This window comes from Diabrotica virgifera, chromosome 1 (assembly GCF_917563875.1).
Source record: "Diabrotica virgifera virgifera chromosome 1, PGI_DIABVI_V3a".
Taxonomy (NCBI): Eukaryota; Metazoa; Arthropoda; class Insecta; order Coleoptera; family Chrysomelidae; genus Diabrotica; species Diabrotica virgifera.
The window spans coordinates 127,115,644-127,135,859 of NC_065443.1; the positions used below are offsets into that span (position 1 = coordinate 127,115,644).

The 20,216-nt window shown below is 32.3% G+C and overlaps 1 protein-coding gene across 2 annotated transcripts in view; it reads right to left on the reverse strand.

Annotated features, from left to right (window-relative positions):
* Positions 1–946: 946 nt before the first annotated feature.
* Positions 947–20,216, reverse strand: part of LOC126880430 (DNA topoisomerase 1) — a 58,546-nt gene continuing 39,276 nt past the window's right edge. For both annotated transcript variants that reach the window (XM_050644283.1, XM_050644292.1), the window contains 5 exons: positions 14,971–15,272; positions 14,653–14,867; positions 14,412–14,565; positions 11,563–11,793; positions 947–9,529 (listed from right to left, as the gene is read on the reverse strand). In XM_050644283.1, coding sequence (XP_050500240.1) covers positions 9,227–9,529; positions 11,563–11,793; positions 14,412–14,565; positions 14,653–14,867; positions 14,971–15,272 — 1,205 coding nt within the window. In that variant the 3' untranslated portion in view covers positions 947–9,226. The remainder of the gene's footprint in view (positions 9,530–11,562; positions 11,794–14,411; positions 14,566–14,652; positions 14,868–14,970; positions 15,273–20,216) is intronic.

Here is a 20,216-nt window from a genome sequence, read left to right on the forward strand (position 1 = left end):
ATTTAAAAATAAGGGGTGGGGGAAGTGGAAGGGGTTTGCAAATGACAGATGTATGTACCGTAAAAATGTGTCCCCCTTAGATTAAAAATTGACCTGTTTTTTATTTCCTTAAAATCTAATAAATACTGCCAAATATCGAGGTGAACTCTTTTCTTTGGCCCACTCTGTATACCTATGTTTTTGCATTTAATAAGTCATATTTTAATTGTATCTTTATTGAACAATAAACATATTTAGTTAAAATATTGTTTTGTTTGCTTCCAATCCAGATCTTCATCGTTCATATTTTTGATTAGGACAAGACGAACACACACCTTGGGAATCTGAGCTAGGCCAGGGTAAGCGATAACTATTACGGTTGATTGAAATATTATCTTTCAATGGTATTTCAATTATCTGGGGTAGTTTATCGCTGGAAACTGTAGTTATTTAAAGTTATGTATTTTATCAGCGGTGCATTTTTGCACCAGTAGAAAAATCAACAATATTAAATATTGAAATACTGTTTTCAATTTGTCTTCCATAATGTTTATGTCAAAGTAGAAATAGTAGTGAATCAAAAATAACCCACTTAAGCCTTCATAAAATTAATAAAAAAAAATTGACTGATATTAGTGGTGCATAAAGTATCAGTCGTGTTCTATTAAAAAGAATAAAACAAATGTCAAAATTTTTTAATTACACTAATTTATGACCAAAAACACGTTTTTGATTTTTTTGCATTATTACCCGTTCAATTTCTCACGGTAGAAGAGAACCGGATTATATATACCCGTTCAATATGGGTTAAAATATTATACCTCACGGCCAGCTCTATACTTGTAAATACTTACCGAACGCTTTTACTATTCCCGATTTTTCAAAATGGGTTATGCTGGTTTTTCGTATTGGAAGCTTCCATTTTCCAAAAGACTTTTTCTTCGTCACACTATCCAAACACAACACATATCTATATGTCTTTTATTAATATAATCTGTAATATACAGACCGAATTGCTACAACTTGTCTCCTGCACACAGATGACAAAGAAAATTAATCAAGAATTATAATTTTCAATATTCATTCATCTAATAAACGCGATATCAGAAAAGAAACTTTTATATATTTTGGAAGTCTGTAAACGGGATAGGAAGGTTGTGTTGCAACTACCCTGGAATTTTCTGGTAAATTTACCACCACAAAAATAAAATCTATCACAAATTCTTGTCCGATATCGCCAATAAGCACAATAAAGTAAAACAACGTCCAGGTACAAGCAGGTAGTCGTTCATAAATAACATTTTTCTGTTTAGTAATCTTGAGAAAAGCAAAAAAAAATCCGTAAATAATTTATCTTCATAATAACAATGCAAAGATGAAAATGACACGAGTAAAAAAACGTGAATAGTTTGTAAAATCATATTTTATCATAGACACCTTCGTTTCTGAGCAAAAAGACCAATTATAAACCACAGTATTAAACTTCAAAAGTATTAACTTTAGATGCAGGTACTACTATTTGAAAGAGAGATCTGAGAAAGAGAGATAATTAAGGGCTCAGTGCAAAAAGTAGCTAAGTCCATATTTTTCTATAATCAAGTTAATTGGCGACATCTACACTGCGGTGCAAAAAAATCGATCTACTAAAAATTTGGTCAGTTTTGATGTTTCGAATTTCCTAAACCTGTTGTCCGATTTAAGTGATTTTCTACCACGTTATAGCCTTATTCATTGACAATATCTCTGTAATAATATTGTTGCTAGACAGTCAAACTATCATTGTATACCGGGTGTACGAATCAAACTGTGTTTTTTTCTCAAAGTTCGCATCACCCTGTGGACTATTCTGGCATTTATAAAATACTGAAATTAAAACCCAACTATAGCCTCAGGTTTTCTCAACATTTTGTCTTTCGATTCATTCGCTTATGTTGGATAATAAAAAAGTTAGGTACTTTAACAACTGGCCATGTTCGTCATCAGTACATGTTTCTAAAATATTTGCACAAAACTTTAAGGGGGTATTGTACATGAAAAAATAATGACAATTTGCTTGAAAATTTTTTGCTCAATTAGAAATCCAATGAAATCAATTAATTTGTGGTCATCTGATTTAAAACAACCAACATTATACTGAAAACAGATCCCATGGGCTGTTTTCACTCAATCATGTAGCTATGGATACCTACATTTCGTTTCATTTCGATTTTGACATTTCAAATATTCAATATTTCAAAATGTCACGATTTGGTTGTAATACTGATGGGCATAACAATCCCAACTCAATAAAACCGTACTTGAACATTGACGAAGAACATCATAATAAAATTATTAACAGCATGCGTAGTGGAAATACATCTTCATCAGTTATAGAAACTAACATGTCTGGATCTTCATTAAATTTTTCTAATTGTTCCTTTGTTAATTGCACATTTAAATAAATTGTTTCTGCTCTGTATTTTTTTTTTCATAACCAGCAAAAAATTTTCTATCCGAATAACCCTCGAACATTGATAAATGCTCAAAAATTTTTTAACAACTTTCTCAAGCTTGTTGCTTACAGGCAACAGAGCTGTTTCCAAGCAACAAGCTTTCGAAATCTGTTATAAAAATTTTTCGAACAATTATCAATGTCCTTGGGTTATTACTACTGATAATCATATGTCCGCAAACGCTTCGTTTCCGAGATACGGGATGTTCAATTTTTTTTACAAACTGATGATTTACTTATTGCTTTAAAACCAGTTGAGATGTGCAAATCAAATTTGGTGGGTTTTAAGTTTTAAGACGTAGTTATTGCACATTTTTTGACATACAATTAAGAATTTAATATTCACCAGTGGCGCGCAAACGGGTATTATGACCGATAATATTACCCGTACGCACGCCAATGATGAATATAAAATTCTTAATTGTATGTCAAAAAATGTGCAATAACTACGTTTTAAAACCCACCGAATTTGATCTCCATATCTCAACTGGTTTTAAAGCAATAAATAAATCGTCAGTTTGTAAAAAAGAAATTGAACATCCCGTGTCTCGGAAACGAAGCGTTTGCGGACATATGATTATAAAACAAATTGTCATTATTTTCTCATGTAAAATTACCCCTTAAAATTTGTCGCACTTATTTAGAAACACCATGTACTGATGACGAACATGACTAGTTGTTAAAGTACCAACCTTTTTATTATTCAACATAAGCGAATGAATCGAAATACAAAATGTTAAGAAAACCTGAGGCTATAGTTGGGTTTTAATTTCAGTATTTTATAAATGCTAAAATAGTCCACAGGGTGATGCGAACTTTGAGAAAAAAACACAGTTTGATTCGTACACCCGGTATACAATGACAGTTTAACTGTCTAGCAACAATATTATTACATCGATATTGTCAATGGATAAAGCTATAACGTGGTAAAAAATCACTTAAATCGGACAACAGGTTTAGGAAATTCAAAACATCAAAAATGACCAAATTTTTAGTGGATCGATTTTTTTGCACCGCAGTGTATACAGTGCGTCCATAAAGTAACGCATAAATTCATTATTTCGGAAACCGGCGATACTAATGAAAAATCCCAAAACAGGTCGATTTTTAAATTACGATTTTTTGGCATATATATATCATACTAGTGACGTCATCCATCTGGGCATGATGACGTAATCGATGATTTTTTTAAATGAGAATAGGGGTCATGTGAAAGGGTATTTAATTCTCTATTCACTTATATAAACATTAACATATTTATTTATACAGAGTGTTCAAAAAAACATTTTTTTAATTAAAATAATTGAGACAAAAAGAAGAATGTATGTAATTTATTTAATTCAAAATACGTTTTACTGTTGTCAGAAAACAGGAAAAAAATTTTATTTGACAAATAAATATTGTTTTTCGCTTAAATTAAATGTTAAAGCTGTCACCCTGTCTCTTGGCAGTTTGAACATTTCGTTTAAACGAAAATCAATGTTTATTTGTCAAATAAACATTTTTTTCCTGTTTTCTGACAACAGTAAAACGCATTTTGAATTAAATAAATTACATACATTCTTCTTTCTGTCTAAATTATTTTAATTAAAAAAATGTTTTTTTGAACACCTTGTATAAATAAATATGTTAATGTTTATATTAGTGAAGAGAGAATTGAATACCCTTTCAAATGAGCTATCTCATGACCCCTATTCTCTTTTAAAAAAATCATCGATTACGTCATCACGCCCAGATGGATGAAGTCACTAGTATGATATATATGCCAAAAAATCGTAATTTAAAAATAAAAATCGACCTGTTTTGGGATTTTTCCTAAAGTCGCCGGTTTACGAAATAACGAATTTATGCGTTACTTTATGGACGCACTGTATAAAGTCATGTGTACTATATAAGGTGTTGGTAAATTCAGATTTGTATTCAAAAGTGTTCTACTGGGTAAAATTCCATATCCCCGGTACGGAACAAGAATGACGTAACTTCAAATTTTGTCAATTCCCGTTTATTGCATAATTAACCTAAAATACTGTGTACAGATGATACAAAAGCGACAGAACTGTAACTATGCGCTGAGTCACTACAGGGTAATTGCGTCGTTATTGAAATACGCGCCATTTTAGACCTTGTTTCAGATTAATAATGACGCAACTGTAAATAGCGTTGAAAATGGGGGAATTAAATTAAGATAATGAAATTCGGACCAATGGGGATGAAAATAAAAGCCATCGCTGTAAGAATAAACGGCATACTAAATATTTAAAAATCGTTTTTTGTACAGAAAAATTTTAAGATGAAGAATGACGCAACTGTAGATAGGGTTGAAAATGGGGGGATTAAATTAATATAATGAAATTTGAACCAATAGGGATGAAACTAAAAGCCATCATTATAATAATAAGCACCATACCGATATTCCTGGATGATTACTCCTCGTTTAATCCCCATTTTAAATATTTAAAAATCGTTTTTTACTCTCCTGAGAAATTTGGTTGTTAGCAGTTACGTCATTCTTATTCCGGACCGGCGATATGTTGAAATTTGAATCAATCATCATATCACTGCAAGAAGCCGCTAAATGTCAAAATGCGTTCAAGTCCATGGACTTGACAACTTGTTGCTATTGGCAATAGCTCATATATAGCTCAATAATCGCACTATACAAGATTTGATAGTCGCACTAGAAAATATTTGAACCGTAATCTATCAATCACAAAACTATATGAAAATTTCAACACACATTCTAATAATAAAGTCTCATGGGATTCTTGAGAGGGGAAAATACATTGTGTTTGTGTTTTTTTTTCTTTTTCACAAAAAGTAGTCAAATCTATATTTATAAACATTTCTTTTTCATAAATAAATAAAAGTACTTTCTTTAAAAAAAATTACATATATTGGTTTAAATCATTAAAACACCTATAACCCGAAAACATAAAAATTTTACTTAACCACTTTTTGCACTGACTCCTTTGATAAGCTATTCAAATGTCATGATTTATCAATACCCTTAAAAATGAGGTTAATACGATGTTATATTATCTTTCCTACACTGTTGTACGGAGTTGAGTCCTAGACTATCACAGACGCCACCTGCAAGAAAATTGAGGCTTTCGAAATGTGACATAATCATTGAATCCTGAAGATATCTTATACACGTTACTAATTAGGGTGTTTTATTACGAATACAAAAAGAAAAAGAGCTGTTAGGCCCGTCGCAGATTGATCCTAAGCGAGACACAACCTGCACCGGGGAACTGCGTGTAGACAGTTTGTCGAACGTTTGTCATCGGCGTACAGTTTTCTTGGGTCTGGGACGCGTGACTCACCGCCAGATGTTTATTTTTACGTGTTTTTGTTTGCGAGATGTAATATTAGCATAGTCAACACCCCGAGTGAAAACTGCGTTGTCTTTGTCATTAAATTCTGATAACTTTTAGTAGACTAAATAAGCGGCGATACGAAATTAATAATCAAAGTTATGCCTTTACAAAAACACATTATTAGAAAAATAAGGTGAAAAATGGTTCATGTTACTTATAACCGTGATCGATAAAAATATAGCATTACCCTCAAATTCAACTTGTCGGCATATTACATTTTTGTTTATTACATATTATTTTTGTGCTTAAAAATTAAAAACGAAATATGCAGATAGTATTATTTTTTATGACCGATCAGTAGCGGAGATCCGAGTATTGTGATCCGAGCAGTAAATTGAGGAATTTGAGTTATGACAGAGCAGAAGGGAAGAGATTATTTTAAATATGTAGGTATTATATGCAGAAATAAAATACTCAGAGTACGATATCTTTTTATGCACCCGCTTATGATCAAATTCGATGTTTTCGAAAGTCATACCTCTACAACTACTAGGAACGTATGACATTTTTAAAACGTTACTAGTTACAAGTACGGGAATACCGATTTTAAGTTGCCTACTCAATTCAGTACTAAGATCAGATACATCAGTATTTTGTAATCAGTATTTGTACTCAGTACCACTGAGAACCGGTATCAAAAGTAACCGTTACATGTCCGCACTGATTGTACCCGTCTCTATTCGCCAGGTCGATAGCCAACGGTCGGGTTGGGTTGTGTTCAATATGCGGTGCGCTAGAAAAATAACTGCACGGGTCACCCGTCCCGCCGGCGCAGGTTGTGGCTCGCTTAGGATCAATTTGCGCCGGGCCTAAACCACAATAAAAACAGCCAAAATGAATACCTGTCACAGCATGAAAAACAGCGAGAGATATGGACTACTGCAACTAATCTTACAGGGAAAAGTAGAAGGAAAGCGTGTACCAGGAAGGCGAAGGATTGCCTGGCTGAGAAATCTACATACATGGTTTAACACGACAACCACAAATCTTTTCAGAGCAGCAATGTGCAAAGTAGAGATTGCCATGATGGTCGCCGCCATCCGAAATGGACAGGCACTACAAGAAAAAGAATACTTACCAAAATATGGCACCACTACAGAATAAAAATATAATTTCGAATGTTTACTTAAAAATGTTATTATTTTTGTTATTTATTTACGACTACCTGACAATCCCAACGTAAAATAATTCTACATTATCTGTACATAGATATTTAATACCTCAAATGACGTACATTCACAAAAATAAAAGAAATTCACTAAGTAAAAATTTAAAAGTCACTAATGTAATAATTTAATCTTAAAAATAATTGGTGTACCGATTGTCCCACTTCGACAAGCGAATGACAATTCGAATTTAGTAATAAAGTCCGTGATACTGATACCTGGTGGGTGAAAAAATAATTATACAGGGAGAATCAGAAAAAATATATTTTCATCGCTGAAGTATAGAAAAGATTTGAAAAATAATGCTCTCATGGTGGTACGTGTACAGATGATCAAGAAACTGGTAGGCACAAAGAAAGGAAATAAAAATATCTACATTTTAAAGTTACATGCATAAACCAATTATATAAAATATATTACCTCCAATAAATAATTGCACGAGTGGAAGTTTTCTTGATCATCTGTACATATATACGGTGCATCAGGCTGAGCAAATGGTTAAGTGGTACAAAACGTCCCAGACTGGAGAAACAATATAAAATCATTATTGATAAAATGAAAGATTCCAAATATTCTGGATGAGACTCCTTTTGAGAGAATTTAGATGTAATTTCATAATTTTTAGGGGACATTTAATTTTAGTTCATCAACTGTCAGTGCTTTTATTTGCTATTGAATTCCATAATTTATTGTTATCTAATAAAATATGAGTGGACATATTTCATGATAATAAAATACCTGACATTTTTTTTCAAGTTTTGTATGGCATAGTTCACATAAATAAAAATAAATAATAAATTTAAAATATTAAAAATCATGATACAAAAAAATTAATAGTGGTCATACTTTTTAAAATAAATAATTTATGTTGTTCTGAAGCTATTTTCTTGTGGCATTTTTATAAATATTGGCAATATCATTTTAAAGTCTTCTACTTTAAAATAGCTGAAATATTGCCGATATAAATGAGTCAAATTAAATAAATTATTAGAAGAATTTTTTCACTAAGCAACAACATTTTTGTTTCTGTTAGTAGTATTTTGTATTTTGACAACGGCACCCGATTTGGGCGTCGAAACGTTAATAAAAATCATTTTTTAATAATATTGTGGCTTATTTCCCATTATAAATAGTTAAAATTATAAATAATTTATATTGTTACTCCAATTTGGTACAATCTGTAAAAATGTAACCATTTTTAATTTGTGGTTTTCATACAGAAGTGTCGATTATTATTACCTGTTTCTGCGTAGGCTTCGCCCTATTGAGCCTGTCACTTTTTAGAACCAAATCGACATTTTGGGATCAGACACTTTTCGGAACAGATCTGGAGACGACAGAATGATAAAAAACATGATTATAGCTGGAGGTAAAACTGTTGTGAAGGCAGTTAAAATTTAAATGAACAAGTGCCCCTTTGGGGGTGCTATTCCAACCTCTTGGCAAAAGGCGCAGCTACTTTTACTACACAAGAAAGGAAACAAGACAAATTCGAAAATTACAGACTCGAAAATTAAAGCCTGTTACCACATCCGTACAAACTGCTTACCAAAATAATTACCAACAGACTATCAAATAAGTTCGATAATTACCAACCTGTTGCACAAATGGGATTTCACAAAAGTTATAGTATCATAGAACAACATGCGTTATAGTACAATAAAAGAACACAAATTAGAATATCTGGACCGCATTAAGAGAAATGGGCTTGTTTTAACTCGTTCTTCAGGGCAAAGTGTAGAAAAAGAGAACCTGAGAGAAGCATTTCTTGGCTCCAGCACCTGAGAAAATGGTTCAATAGGTGTAGACTTCGATTATTCTGAATAGCTGCCAACAAAATAAGGACAGCCAAGTTAATCGCCAACATCCGGAACAGATAGGCACTGCAAGAAGAATGTCATTAAACATGTGACATTAAGGTGGTCCAGTGACCAAGGTGGCTTAGTTCAATAATCAGAAAGTTATTTTAAGTTCTATGTTTAACAATAGATGGGAGTTTAACAAAATTATAGTATGAAACATTATTTTGTACAAATTGAGTTATAATTACAAAATATTCCGGTTGAAGATTGTGTGATGAAAACGTGTCCTATATACCACCTTGTATATATTAAAGCAAATACGCCATAATAAATCTTTATACATTTTTCTGATCCTTCCAGTTTTAAATTCTACCATACACTCTTTTGAAAAAAAAAGAAAATCCTAACTTAAAACCGGTAATCCGGTCCTGCCATATCGATGGCCCATCTAAACTTATCCCTTTGGGTTTTATTGTAAATCTTTTCGATAGGAACGTCGTACTTTTTGCACCACGCAACACTAATTCTAGGATCGAGATAGTTCAGCTTAGAAGTACCCAACGCAATGGTTTTGTTTTCGTCTCTGTCAGTTTCTTGGATCTCGAGTTTCGCGAGCTGGTCCTTAAGACGTTGAAGGAGCTTCTTCTTTTTGTCGGCGACTACTTTCTCTTTGACGCTGCCGTGCTTCGCTTCTCTGACGGCGTCTTTTACCTAAAATGGGAAAATTTTACATAATCAGTATCACACAAAATCAAAATCCTCTAGGTCTAAGCCCTTAATAACAATTGAAGCGCTTATTGTATAAAGGGTATAAGTCCACAATACTTAGTTTTGACAAAAACGAAAAAAACTATTTAGTTTAGAAACTTGATGATCTATCAAATTTTGTTCTACAGATGAAATGTAGGAGACTAGTAGTGACATGTGATACAGTAAACTTGGCTTTGAAAACGATTAAGGTCAAAAAGTCGTTTTTAAAGGCTGGGACTTGATTCCTTTATACAGTCAATGAATAAAAGACGAAAAAGTGCTGCTTCTTACAAACAAGACCTAAAATACATCGTAAAACTAACTAACGTAAGCTAACCAAAGTAATAAAATAAACGACAAAGTGCCACAAACGATGGTGACGCCACAAGAATTATTGTATAAAGGTAATCAGTTCCGGACGCTCAACAAAAAGTTATACGCTCAACAAAAATTTTATCATGCGATATTTCGCGTACGTTGAGAGATACAAATTTCCTTTATAGACTCATCGATCCGTCGACGTTGGTTTAACAAAATGTATATCTCACTTTAATTTCGTACGTAAGTGGACTTATTCCCTTTATACAATAAGCGATTCAATTAAAGAAGCACTGAGGAAAAAATAGCGGAAACAAAAAAAAGAATTTTAAAAAACCTACAAGAGAAAATTAAGAAATATACGAAAGAAGAAAGGACATAGAAATAAAGAATGAAGAATAATTAAAGAACATTATAATACATTGAAAGGGAAAAAACAAATAAGAATAGATTAAGCCAAATAACATAAAACATAAAAAATGATAAAAAATAAAACAAAAACTGATTGAAAGGATCTTTGATAATTTAGGGGGTCAGACGTAAAAGGGTTTAACCTTCGGATGACCAAGTGGGGGAAATTGTGACCCCAGCGTATGTTTTTCTTTAATAAATTCAAAAGTATTTTTAATTTTTAACTCATCATTTTTTTATTTGACTTTAATATCATTATAGATATCCTCATATTTTGAAATAAAAAAAATTCCCGATATTTTACGAATAAAAAATATATTCTGAAGTTGATGTTTAGTAAAATAGCGTCTAATATGTGTAATTACAAGTAGTTTTACGCTAATGACGTCGACTTTGCAAAGTAACAAGACACTCAACATACACACTACACATGACACTAATACTCATGTTGTTACTGGCTGAATGACATAAAGTCCATGCCAAAAAAAAATTAAAAACAAAAAAAAAACTTTATTTTTTTGTTGTCATTTTTGACCTGGGGTCATTTTCCCCCCTTGGTCATCCGTGTAACAAAAAAAGGTTGGTCATCGGAAGGTTAAGTGCAGTTTTGATAACTCTGAGATACTCAACTTCAAAGTTGTTTGAGTTTTATAAATTCTAGGAGTCATTAAACTAAAATATGTCTATATAGTGTACAATGTTCTATAAAATGATAAAAATATAAGGGTATATTATTACTCTTACTATATCATTCCTTTTTTTCAATTATTAAAAAAATGTACTTGAATCGAAATTGTTATTGTTGTTGAAATTTTACTCTTACTATATCCTTCCTTTTTTTCAATTATTAAAAAAATGTACTTGAATCGGTACATGGTCTTGATCTTATCTGTTATGCACAGTGTAACTACAAATGACACGTTGCATAACACTTAATTAGTCCTTAGATTCGGCAAAAATCTAATATTTATTTACTTGAAATGAATCCTGTATTAACATGTGTTTTTACAGAATACTAAACATAGTTTTGTGGTAAAAGGATTCAAGCGCACTTAAACCCGTTTACTACTAATGCAATCTGCAATTGTATTCATAAAATTAAGTGTAAAATGGTGATAGGTGGCGACTGTAGGGCGAAATATGCATGAATCTTTTTACCACCACCATTTAAGTATGGAATCTGTACTAACTTCGAACATATTTTTAGAAAAATGCACTAAAACCCTTTTATCCAGTTTCCACAATGAATAACAAAAAAAATTAACCTGTCTCTCTGCATCTTGTATGGCCTCCCGTTTTTGATCCATCTTCTCTTTTAGTTTTTCCATAGATTTTTCGTGGCCTTTCGGCACGGACCGCTGATGGTTACACAAAATGGCAACTGCCCTATTGGCTCGATTGTAGGCCAAAATTTTTTCAGCTTCCGTATCATCTTCGTTTGTTAATAGATCTAATTGTTGCTGTAGTGTAAACGAAGCATTGTATGTACGGAATACCTAAAAGCAAAATTGTTTAGTTATTCAGATTTTACATGATCCCTAATAATGTGGATTTCATAAATGGTAAATAGTTCACAAATTCATAAATGGAATATTTTTTAAAAAATGTCTTCAAGAAAATGAAACAAATAGTACCCTAATAGATGCTTTATATGCAGAATAAAATTCATGGAATTTTCACCTAGCATCTCTTTGTTTCCATTTGTTTCGAATGCCTTAGTAACAAATTACTGCCAAATGTTATTGTTTTTAATGTATTCAGAGAGTTGAAACTCTCTATCAACAGTAACGAATATGATGTCCTACTTCTTGTTTCGCTCTACAACTCTTTGGCCACAGTTACCATTTTCCCCACTCTGGCGCAATAATGTCCCATTGTTGCACCTCCATTTTATGTAGATCACTTCTTACTGCATCATTCCTCATTTTTTCTTGGGCGACCAACTGACCTGCCATCTGGCCTTCCCCGGAAGATTGTATTTAGTAAATCTTTATCACTCGCTATCAGTATATCGAGGGGTTCGAGCGAAAACCCGATAACTAACAAAACCAATGTTTAGAGATAATCGCCATTAAAGATTTTAGGTGAAGAAGATTTAAAATCGTCATAGGAAGTTTTATCAAGCATTTGTTCTAGCCAAATGGTAGAGAATTTAATATTTAGTTAGAATAATTTATTTTAAGTTTAATTTATAAAAACGTATTTACAAAAAAAAATAAAATGTGATATTTATCGGGTTTGACCTCGTTGAATGAGTATAACATTTGACTTTATTGGTTTTTATTTTGAATTTTTTTAATTATACAATAAAAGTTAATTGTATATTACTCCAACAAAAATAAATTAATCTGCATTCTTTTTAGAAAATTAAAAGGTAAAATATGTCTTCTTCCGATTCTTCCACATCATTACGTCTGGAATTCGATCTATGATATGATTACCGGTTTTTAAATTTGTTATTCAAGCATGCCCCTCTTCTGTAAAATATTTTCTTGGCACATCTTTATCAAATCCGTTTTCTGTGCTTCACTTATTGGAAAGGTTCTTTTATATAACTTTGGTAAATTGCCCGGTGTTGGTAAGTCTATGGTTGCTTTTTGGGATGAAATTTGTTTTAGCCCTAATCATCCAGTAGAATCACTGTTAGCTACAGCATTTATTATATCATCTGAGAATATACACAGCGTTTATTAAAAAACTTTGGAATTCATTCATGGTAAGCTAGTGGAAAGAAACATTTTTTACTAAATGTTCATTCCTTTCTTTGGGAAGTTTTAGGGACAAGTCTAGTCCTAATTAGTTTGACAGTTGTATTGTACAAAATAAAAAGTTTGCTAGACTAGACTACTACTACTAGACTCCAGTAATTTCTACAGAGTTTCAATAGTCTTCAGACAACTTTTCAGTACACTTAAATTTAAATGTACTACAATTGATTTGCTGTGGTATCTTGGAAGCTTTGAGTTTGTTTTTCATTATAAATATGGGCCCCATTCTAACTGTTTTTTTTTTGTTTTCGTAATATTCAATTGTCAATTTACGCCATCTTGTACTGGGTTTTCGCAGGAAAAAAAGTGTGCTAAAATTTAATAAACTATCATAGTCTAAAATTCTTTATCGGATTTTCACATGAATATATTTTGTCAGAATGAACAATTTTGTAATCTTCATCTCCTTCTTCTTCTTCTTCTTCTTCGCGCGACTAGGATTACTCCTGTTTGTCTGCCTCTTATTCCGTTTCAGTTGTTGTTGACTGTACATTGTCTTTCCACCTTTTCGGCGGCCTTCCAACGGGTCTTCTGCTATACGGCTTGTTGTTTTTACAGATGTTCGCTAATCTATCTCCGATAAAATTAATTATCAGGTTTTCACTTAGAAATATTTCTAATAAAATTAGTAACTTTACACAGGAAAAAGAAGGTAAGTGATTCTACCGGTTCTACCGGTATATTATAAATATGTTTACAACAAAGTATTTTTATCAGTAAAGTTATATATCGGGTTGATGTTATTTAAAATATGAGTTAACGGTTTTTACCATGTTTGGTTTTTATTAATTATTGTGCTTAAAAATGTTAATATCAAATAATAACATTTACCAGTGGTAGGAGACGTGTTTTTACTACAGAAGAAATAAAAATACCGGATTTCATAAATTTGGTATTTATCGGGTTTTCGCTCGAACCCCTCAATATATCAGTATATTCCCATCTCTTATGTCATATCCTACACATCAACTAGATCCAAAGTTGTTGCCATGATATAGCACTGATTGTCTGTTCTGTGCAGTGAACTTCCCAAAAAAAAATTAAGACTTAAAATCATCTTTTCTATTTTCACTTTCTTCCCAAAGTGCCTTATCTCCCCCTGTCATGTTTCCTTTCTCCTTTCCAAATCCTTTTTGTGTGATCCCATTATGAAATTTCTTTTAATACAGTTTCAGACATTTTCAGGATGTCATTATTTTTTTTGTTATTTTCTCTTTCACTCTCTTCCATGATTTTCCTTGTCTTTCTTATATCAAAGACCATAAATTGTATTTTCTGTCTTACTGCAAACGAGATGTCTATGAACCAAACAGAGACATTTATTACATAAATAATTTTTTACTTACCTTAGCAGTAAGACCTTCCATAAGTTCATTCAGATGTTTGTTCATAATTTGTGTATTAAGTCTGTCAAAGAGATCATCGCCAGGTTTTTTGTTTTCCATAAACCGACCCAAGTTTTTGAACACTCGTTTTTCTACTGGTACCTCATTATAATACCTAAAAAATGAATGAGAATAATAGGATGTACTCTTATTTAATAACTGTTAATTATTAATGAGATACTTAGCAGAAGATTGTGCTTACCTAATGGAATCTTTACCAAGAAAATCAAAGACTACAACAAATTCCTTATCATCTTTTTGCTCATGAAGCTCTATATGCTCTACTCTCAAAGAACAGCAACCCACTGTATCAGCTTGATCTTCATCCTTTTCGTTACCAGCTCTGAGAGCTAGCTTATCAATGAAGTACAAAGCCACAGCTCTCTGTCTCACTTTCATTTCCTTTGATTTCCAATCCTAAAGAAAAAAAAATGAATTTAACATATTTATAAAACCTATTCAACTGATATATGTTGGTTCTTTGCACTCAAAGAATTTAAAAAGAACAGTATATGCATACCTGTTGGTACTCATTTCGAATCTTATTTATAGATTTGTGCAATCTCCGTGCAGTCTCATACTTTTGCCAATCCTTTTCTCCCTTTAACTTGGAACTAGGATTCAGCATAATGTATTTGACCTGATTTTGTACATTTTCTGTCCAAGAAACCAACCATGTGACAGTATTTACATGACGGACTTCCTTCCACTTATGTCCAGGAGGAGGTTGAGGTATATTGGAATCCTTACTACAGTTAATTATGATATCTTCAGCATTGAGTCGTCTCTTCAGTTTGCCCATCTTGGGATGCTCACCTCGACCTAAAAATGACAAGTACCTATGTGAATGAAAACATATACAGTCTGTATCCCGGAGGTAAAGGGCACTATGTCCATTTTTGTCAATATTGGGATTATACTGCAGTTATAATGAGCTTATAATTCTCCACACAGAGGTATAGAGCACTATGTCCTACTTTATAAAATAACAAAGATAAGCACTTTATAAAAAGTATCATGTCACATTTTGTTTAGAGGCAGAGGGCACCATGTGGACATGAAACCCTATACCTCTGTGATTCATTGCTTTATAAATCTAGTATTAAACAAGCAGGGTAAAGTATTACACTTTACCCTGTAATGTTTGTCATGAAGGAGAAACAAATTAAAGTTTAACATTGTATAATGCATTTTTAGTAAACATCTAGTACCATGATCCAAAAGATCTTGAAGAGGTAAACAGCACTATGTCCACTACATTGTGTTTTAATGTTTTTTTATTAAAAATAAATCAAGTTTATTATCATTATCACAATATGTGTTTTAAATAATACAATTTTGAAAGTTAATAATCTGAAGAATAAATTAGACAAGGGATTGTGACATAATTGCCCGATTTCACCAACGATACTTAAACAGTTGCCTTATTAAATAATTATTATCGATAGGAACTTCCTAAGTCAATACTTAAGAACAATAGCGTTTCACAACTAAAAGAACTGCTTATCTAGGAAATTCTTTCCTAGGTATTAATTCGGATACGTTTGAACTATTTTTCATAAATAAAAAGAAGAATACGATGACATTACCTTACTTTTTCGATTATTTGACATTATTGTTTGTTTGCCAAGTTGGTTTCAGTTTTGTAATGTTATAGTTATTTTATTTAGTATTCATAGTTAGTTATTTGTGTATTAGGTTTGTTAAGTTTTGTATGTTATTTGTATATGTACAGTGAAATTGAGGAAAAGAAGAGTTGTAAATTTCACACTGTCGAAAAATTAAAGTTAGTTGAATTGTCATTAATGAAATAATTTTAAAATAAATATGTTGAAAATTGCTTCTTTTATTATTAATTTTTAATGACACACTTTTAGTGATATCATGAATCGGTTTTTGAAACATAACACTAGTTTGTTAGGTAGTAGGTAGACTACATAATTTTGCCAATAGACCTGTTCAATTCAGTTTATTGATGTCAATATACAAAGTATTTACAGAAGTCAAAGTCTGTTAAAATGCATCATTGAAATACATTGGCAAGCTAACACTTAAGAGGATCGGAACGTATTTTCGGCTGCAATGCTATTCAAATGGGGATTCATTTTTTTCAAATCCTGAGAAAACTAATAAGTATTTTGGAAAAATTTAAACGCAGAATGAAAGATTACGTTATTAGCGAGGGCCGAAAGTCCCTGAGAACTTCTACAATGTTTATTTTAATAAGTTACAGGGGTGAAAAAACTAAGAGAAAATTTAGTGTGATTTTTAAATTCAAATATCTCATTCAAAATAAACTTTTTATTTATTCTAAGGGACTTTCGGCCCTCGGTAATAATTTAGTCTTTCATTCTGCGTTTAAATTTTTCAAAAATATTTATTGGTTTTTTCAGGATTTGAAAAAAATGAACACAATGCCGTGGTAATATTTTCCAAATCTGTCTTTGTCTTACAACGCACTCAACCGAATATAATATTGTCAGCATATATTGTCAGTCAGACACTGACAATCAGTGACAATTTTAAATATTTGACATTGCATCGGGAATATTTTGAGAAATTGATTAAATATTATTGATATATAGTGTATTTGATAAATAATTGATTTAAGACGTGAACTTAATAAAAAGTTATTTATTGTGTATTATTTGTGAAAGATCCAAGCAGAGAATACATCAGATATATCCTGTGATCCAAGTATTTTGTTGTTAGAGATGTTCAAAATTGTAAGCGTTCCAAAATAACAACATATTATTAAAAAATCACTTTAACACTTTTCCTCTTTTCTCGATTGATTATTAGTTTTTGTTGTACAAATAAATTATTACAATCACTGAAAACATAGTTAGTGAAAAAATTATCACATTTATTAACTGAATTAATAATTTGCAATTATAAAAATAACAGTTATCCAAGAACATTCAAAAGCCATCTCTTTAAATTAATTATGACATTTTCAAGTAGAATGACATTCTAGTAATGTTTACATATCCACACCAGTGTGAATTTTACTACATGTAATTTGCCGTGTAAAGACAGAAAAAGTAGGGATACACGTAAAATATTTGCGAATTATGTACCCATAGCCTTAATAAGTAAAATCTATAAAATTTTATCACCTAGTCTAAATACTTAACACAAAGTTAGAATATTAGCATAAAAACACAAGAGCACACAGAACATTTAAGAGAGCTGTAGGACTATCACAACAGGGTAGCCCCGAGATATTCCTCCTGAGAATAGTAAGCACCCACCAAAAGAAGTTCTTTGATTTTTATTTTGTATGTATCTAAGGGCAGTTCTCGAATTATTAGGGGTAATTTATTAAAGAAGTGTATAGCCAGACATGATGGGCCATCTCTGCACCTCTTCAACCTACGAAACTTTGGGGCAAGGTTCCCTCTAAAGCGTGTGTTAATATTATGAATCTGTTCATGAGTCTGGAATTTATGCATATTGCATTTTACATATATAAGATTATCATATATATACTGGCAAGGTAATGTTAATATTTTCCAATCTATAAAAACTTGTCTGCAATCGGCTCTATATGGCAAGCCTGCGACAATGCGAATGGCCCTTCTCTGCAGTCTGAATACATCCTTCGCTCCTGCACTATGGCCCCATGCGAGAATAGCATAGGAGATATGTGAGTGACACAAAGAAAAATATGCCTGCTTTAGTATGGAAGCGGAAACACAGGATGAAAGTCCACGAAGCAAAAATGTATTTGATGATAGCTTTGCCACTAAAGAGGTGGTATGAGCATCCCATATCAGACCAGGGTCCAGCAAAACACCAAGAAATTTAGCACAGGATGCATTGTCCAGTTCATCAGGAATATTTCTAGTTGAAAAAAGTAAGGACTGTGTTTTGGTTGTATTGAGAAACAGCCTATTAGAATGGAACCATTGTTCTGCCTCCGACACTGAACCCCACGAACTCCCCACTGCTGTTACCAAATCCTTACTGCAGGATGAGATTATTGTGTCATCTGCAAAGAGAGTGAAATGCGCAGTTTGACATGAAAGTGGTAAATCATTGATGTATATCAAGAATAATAAGGGACCCAACACAGAGCCCTGAGGAACTCCTATGCGCAAGCATCCTCTCTCCGATTCAACACCTGCAAATCTCACCCTCTGACAGCGGTCCGTCAAATAATTTTTTATCAATGATATACTGGAGATTGAGAAGTTATATTTACTCAATTTAGCAGTAAGAATTTCGTGGGACACACAATCGAAGGCTTTACTTAGGTCGCAAAAGTTGGAAGACACATAGTTACCTTGTTCAAAAGCATCTTGGATGTATGTTACAAGATTCAAAATACCCTGAACAGTCTTCAAACCCTTTCTGAAGCCAAATTGAGATTCAACGAAGAGCCCGTTAGACTCAAAGAAACTTGCTATTTTTCCAGCAAGACATTTTTCAAATATCTTCGAGAATATAGGTAACAGAGAGATAGGTCTGTAATTAGACATTTGATCTGTCTCTCCCTTTTTAAAAACCGGAATGACCACCGCAGTTTTTAAAACTTCAGGAAAAACCCCCTCAGCTATACATAAGTTTATGAGCTTGGTCAGAGGACATATTATTAGATCTTTTATCCCTTTGATTAAGCTGACAGTTAAATTAAATGGGTCCTTACTTTTTTTATTTTTGAGAGAGTTCACAATATCTCTTACCTCATTAAAAGAGACTGGTTGGAATTCAAACATATGTTCAGCATAAGGTGGTGCATAGTTGAGTGGGTCATTGTGGGGTGCAGGAGTACGGCTATGCAGCTCGGAGGCAATGTTTAAAAAATAATGATTAAATTGATCAGGTGTTATATTAGAATTAGTTTCAGTTTTTGTGATGCCTCTATACTCATTAATGATATTCCACATTGTTTTAATCGGGTTATGAGAGTTTGAAATTAGTTGGTCATTGGTAGCTTTCTTTGCTGCTTTTATTGCCTTCCGATATTCATTTTTAATATTTTTTATGTATTCCTGTAGGTAATTTGGTGCATCAAGCTGTTTATTAAGTTCTATAAAAAATTGAATATTATCACGCATTGTTCTCAAGCTATCATTAAACCAACTCACCACACCCGCCTGACCCTTTCTTTTAGAGTAAGACTTTTCCGGGAAACAGGTCAAGAATGCATTGGAAATGATGTGAACAAAATAGGAAAACTTATTATTCGCATTCATATTAGTGTCCTTAATAAAGTCCCATGAAATGTCCTCTATCATAGAGAAGAACAAGCATCTTCCTCTCTCAGTGATGGGTCTAAAAAACACTTTTTGAGGATCAGAAAATTGTTCTCCTCCCATTAAGGCAAATTCCAGGTATATACTTCTATGGTCAGATATACCAGGATCAACAACTTGTAGCTGAAGGTCCTGTGGATCCAAATTGGAAAAAACATTATCGAGACAGTTTTTCTGTCTGGTGGCTTCGAAATTATTTTGATGAAAACCGAAACTATGCATTAGGTTACATAATTCTGTACAGTGAGGAGAATCTGTATTAAAATGAATATTAAAATCCCCAAGAATCAAGATTTTCTTAGTAGGGTTAAGTGATTGTAAAGCTCCCTCCAGTACTTCAATAAAAATGTTAAAAGAGCCTGACGGAGGCCTATATACAGTTAATAAATATAACTTATATTTTTCAATATATGCACAACATAATTCAATTTGTCCCTGTATGGACAGATCTTTTACATTATGCCACTCTTTAAAGAGAATGTTTTTATTTATTAAAATGGCTGCT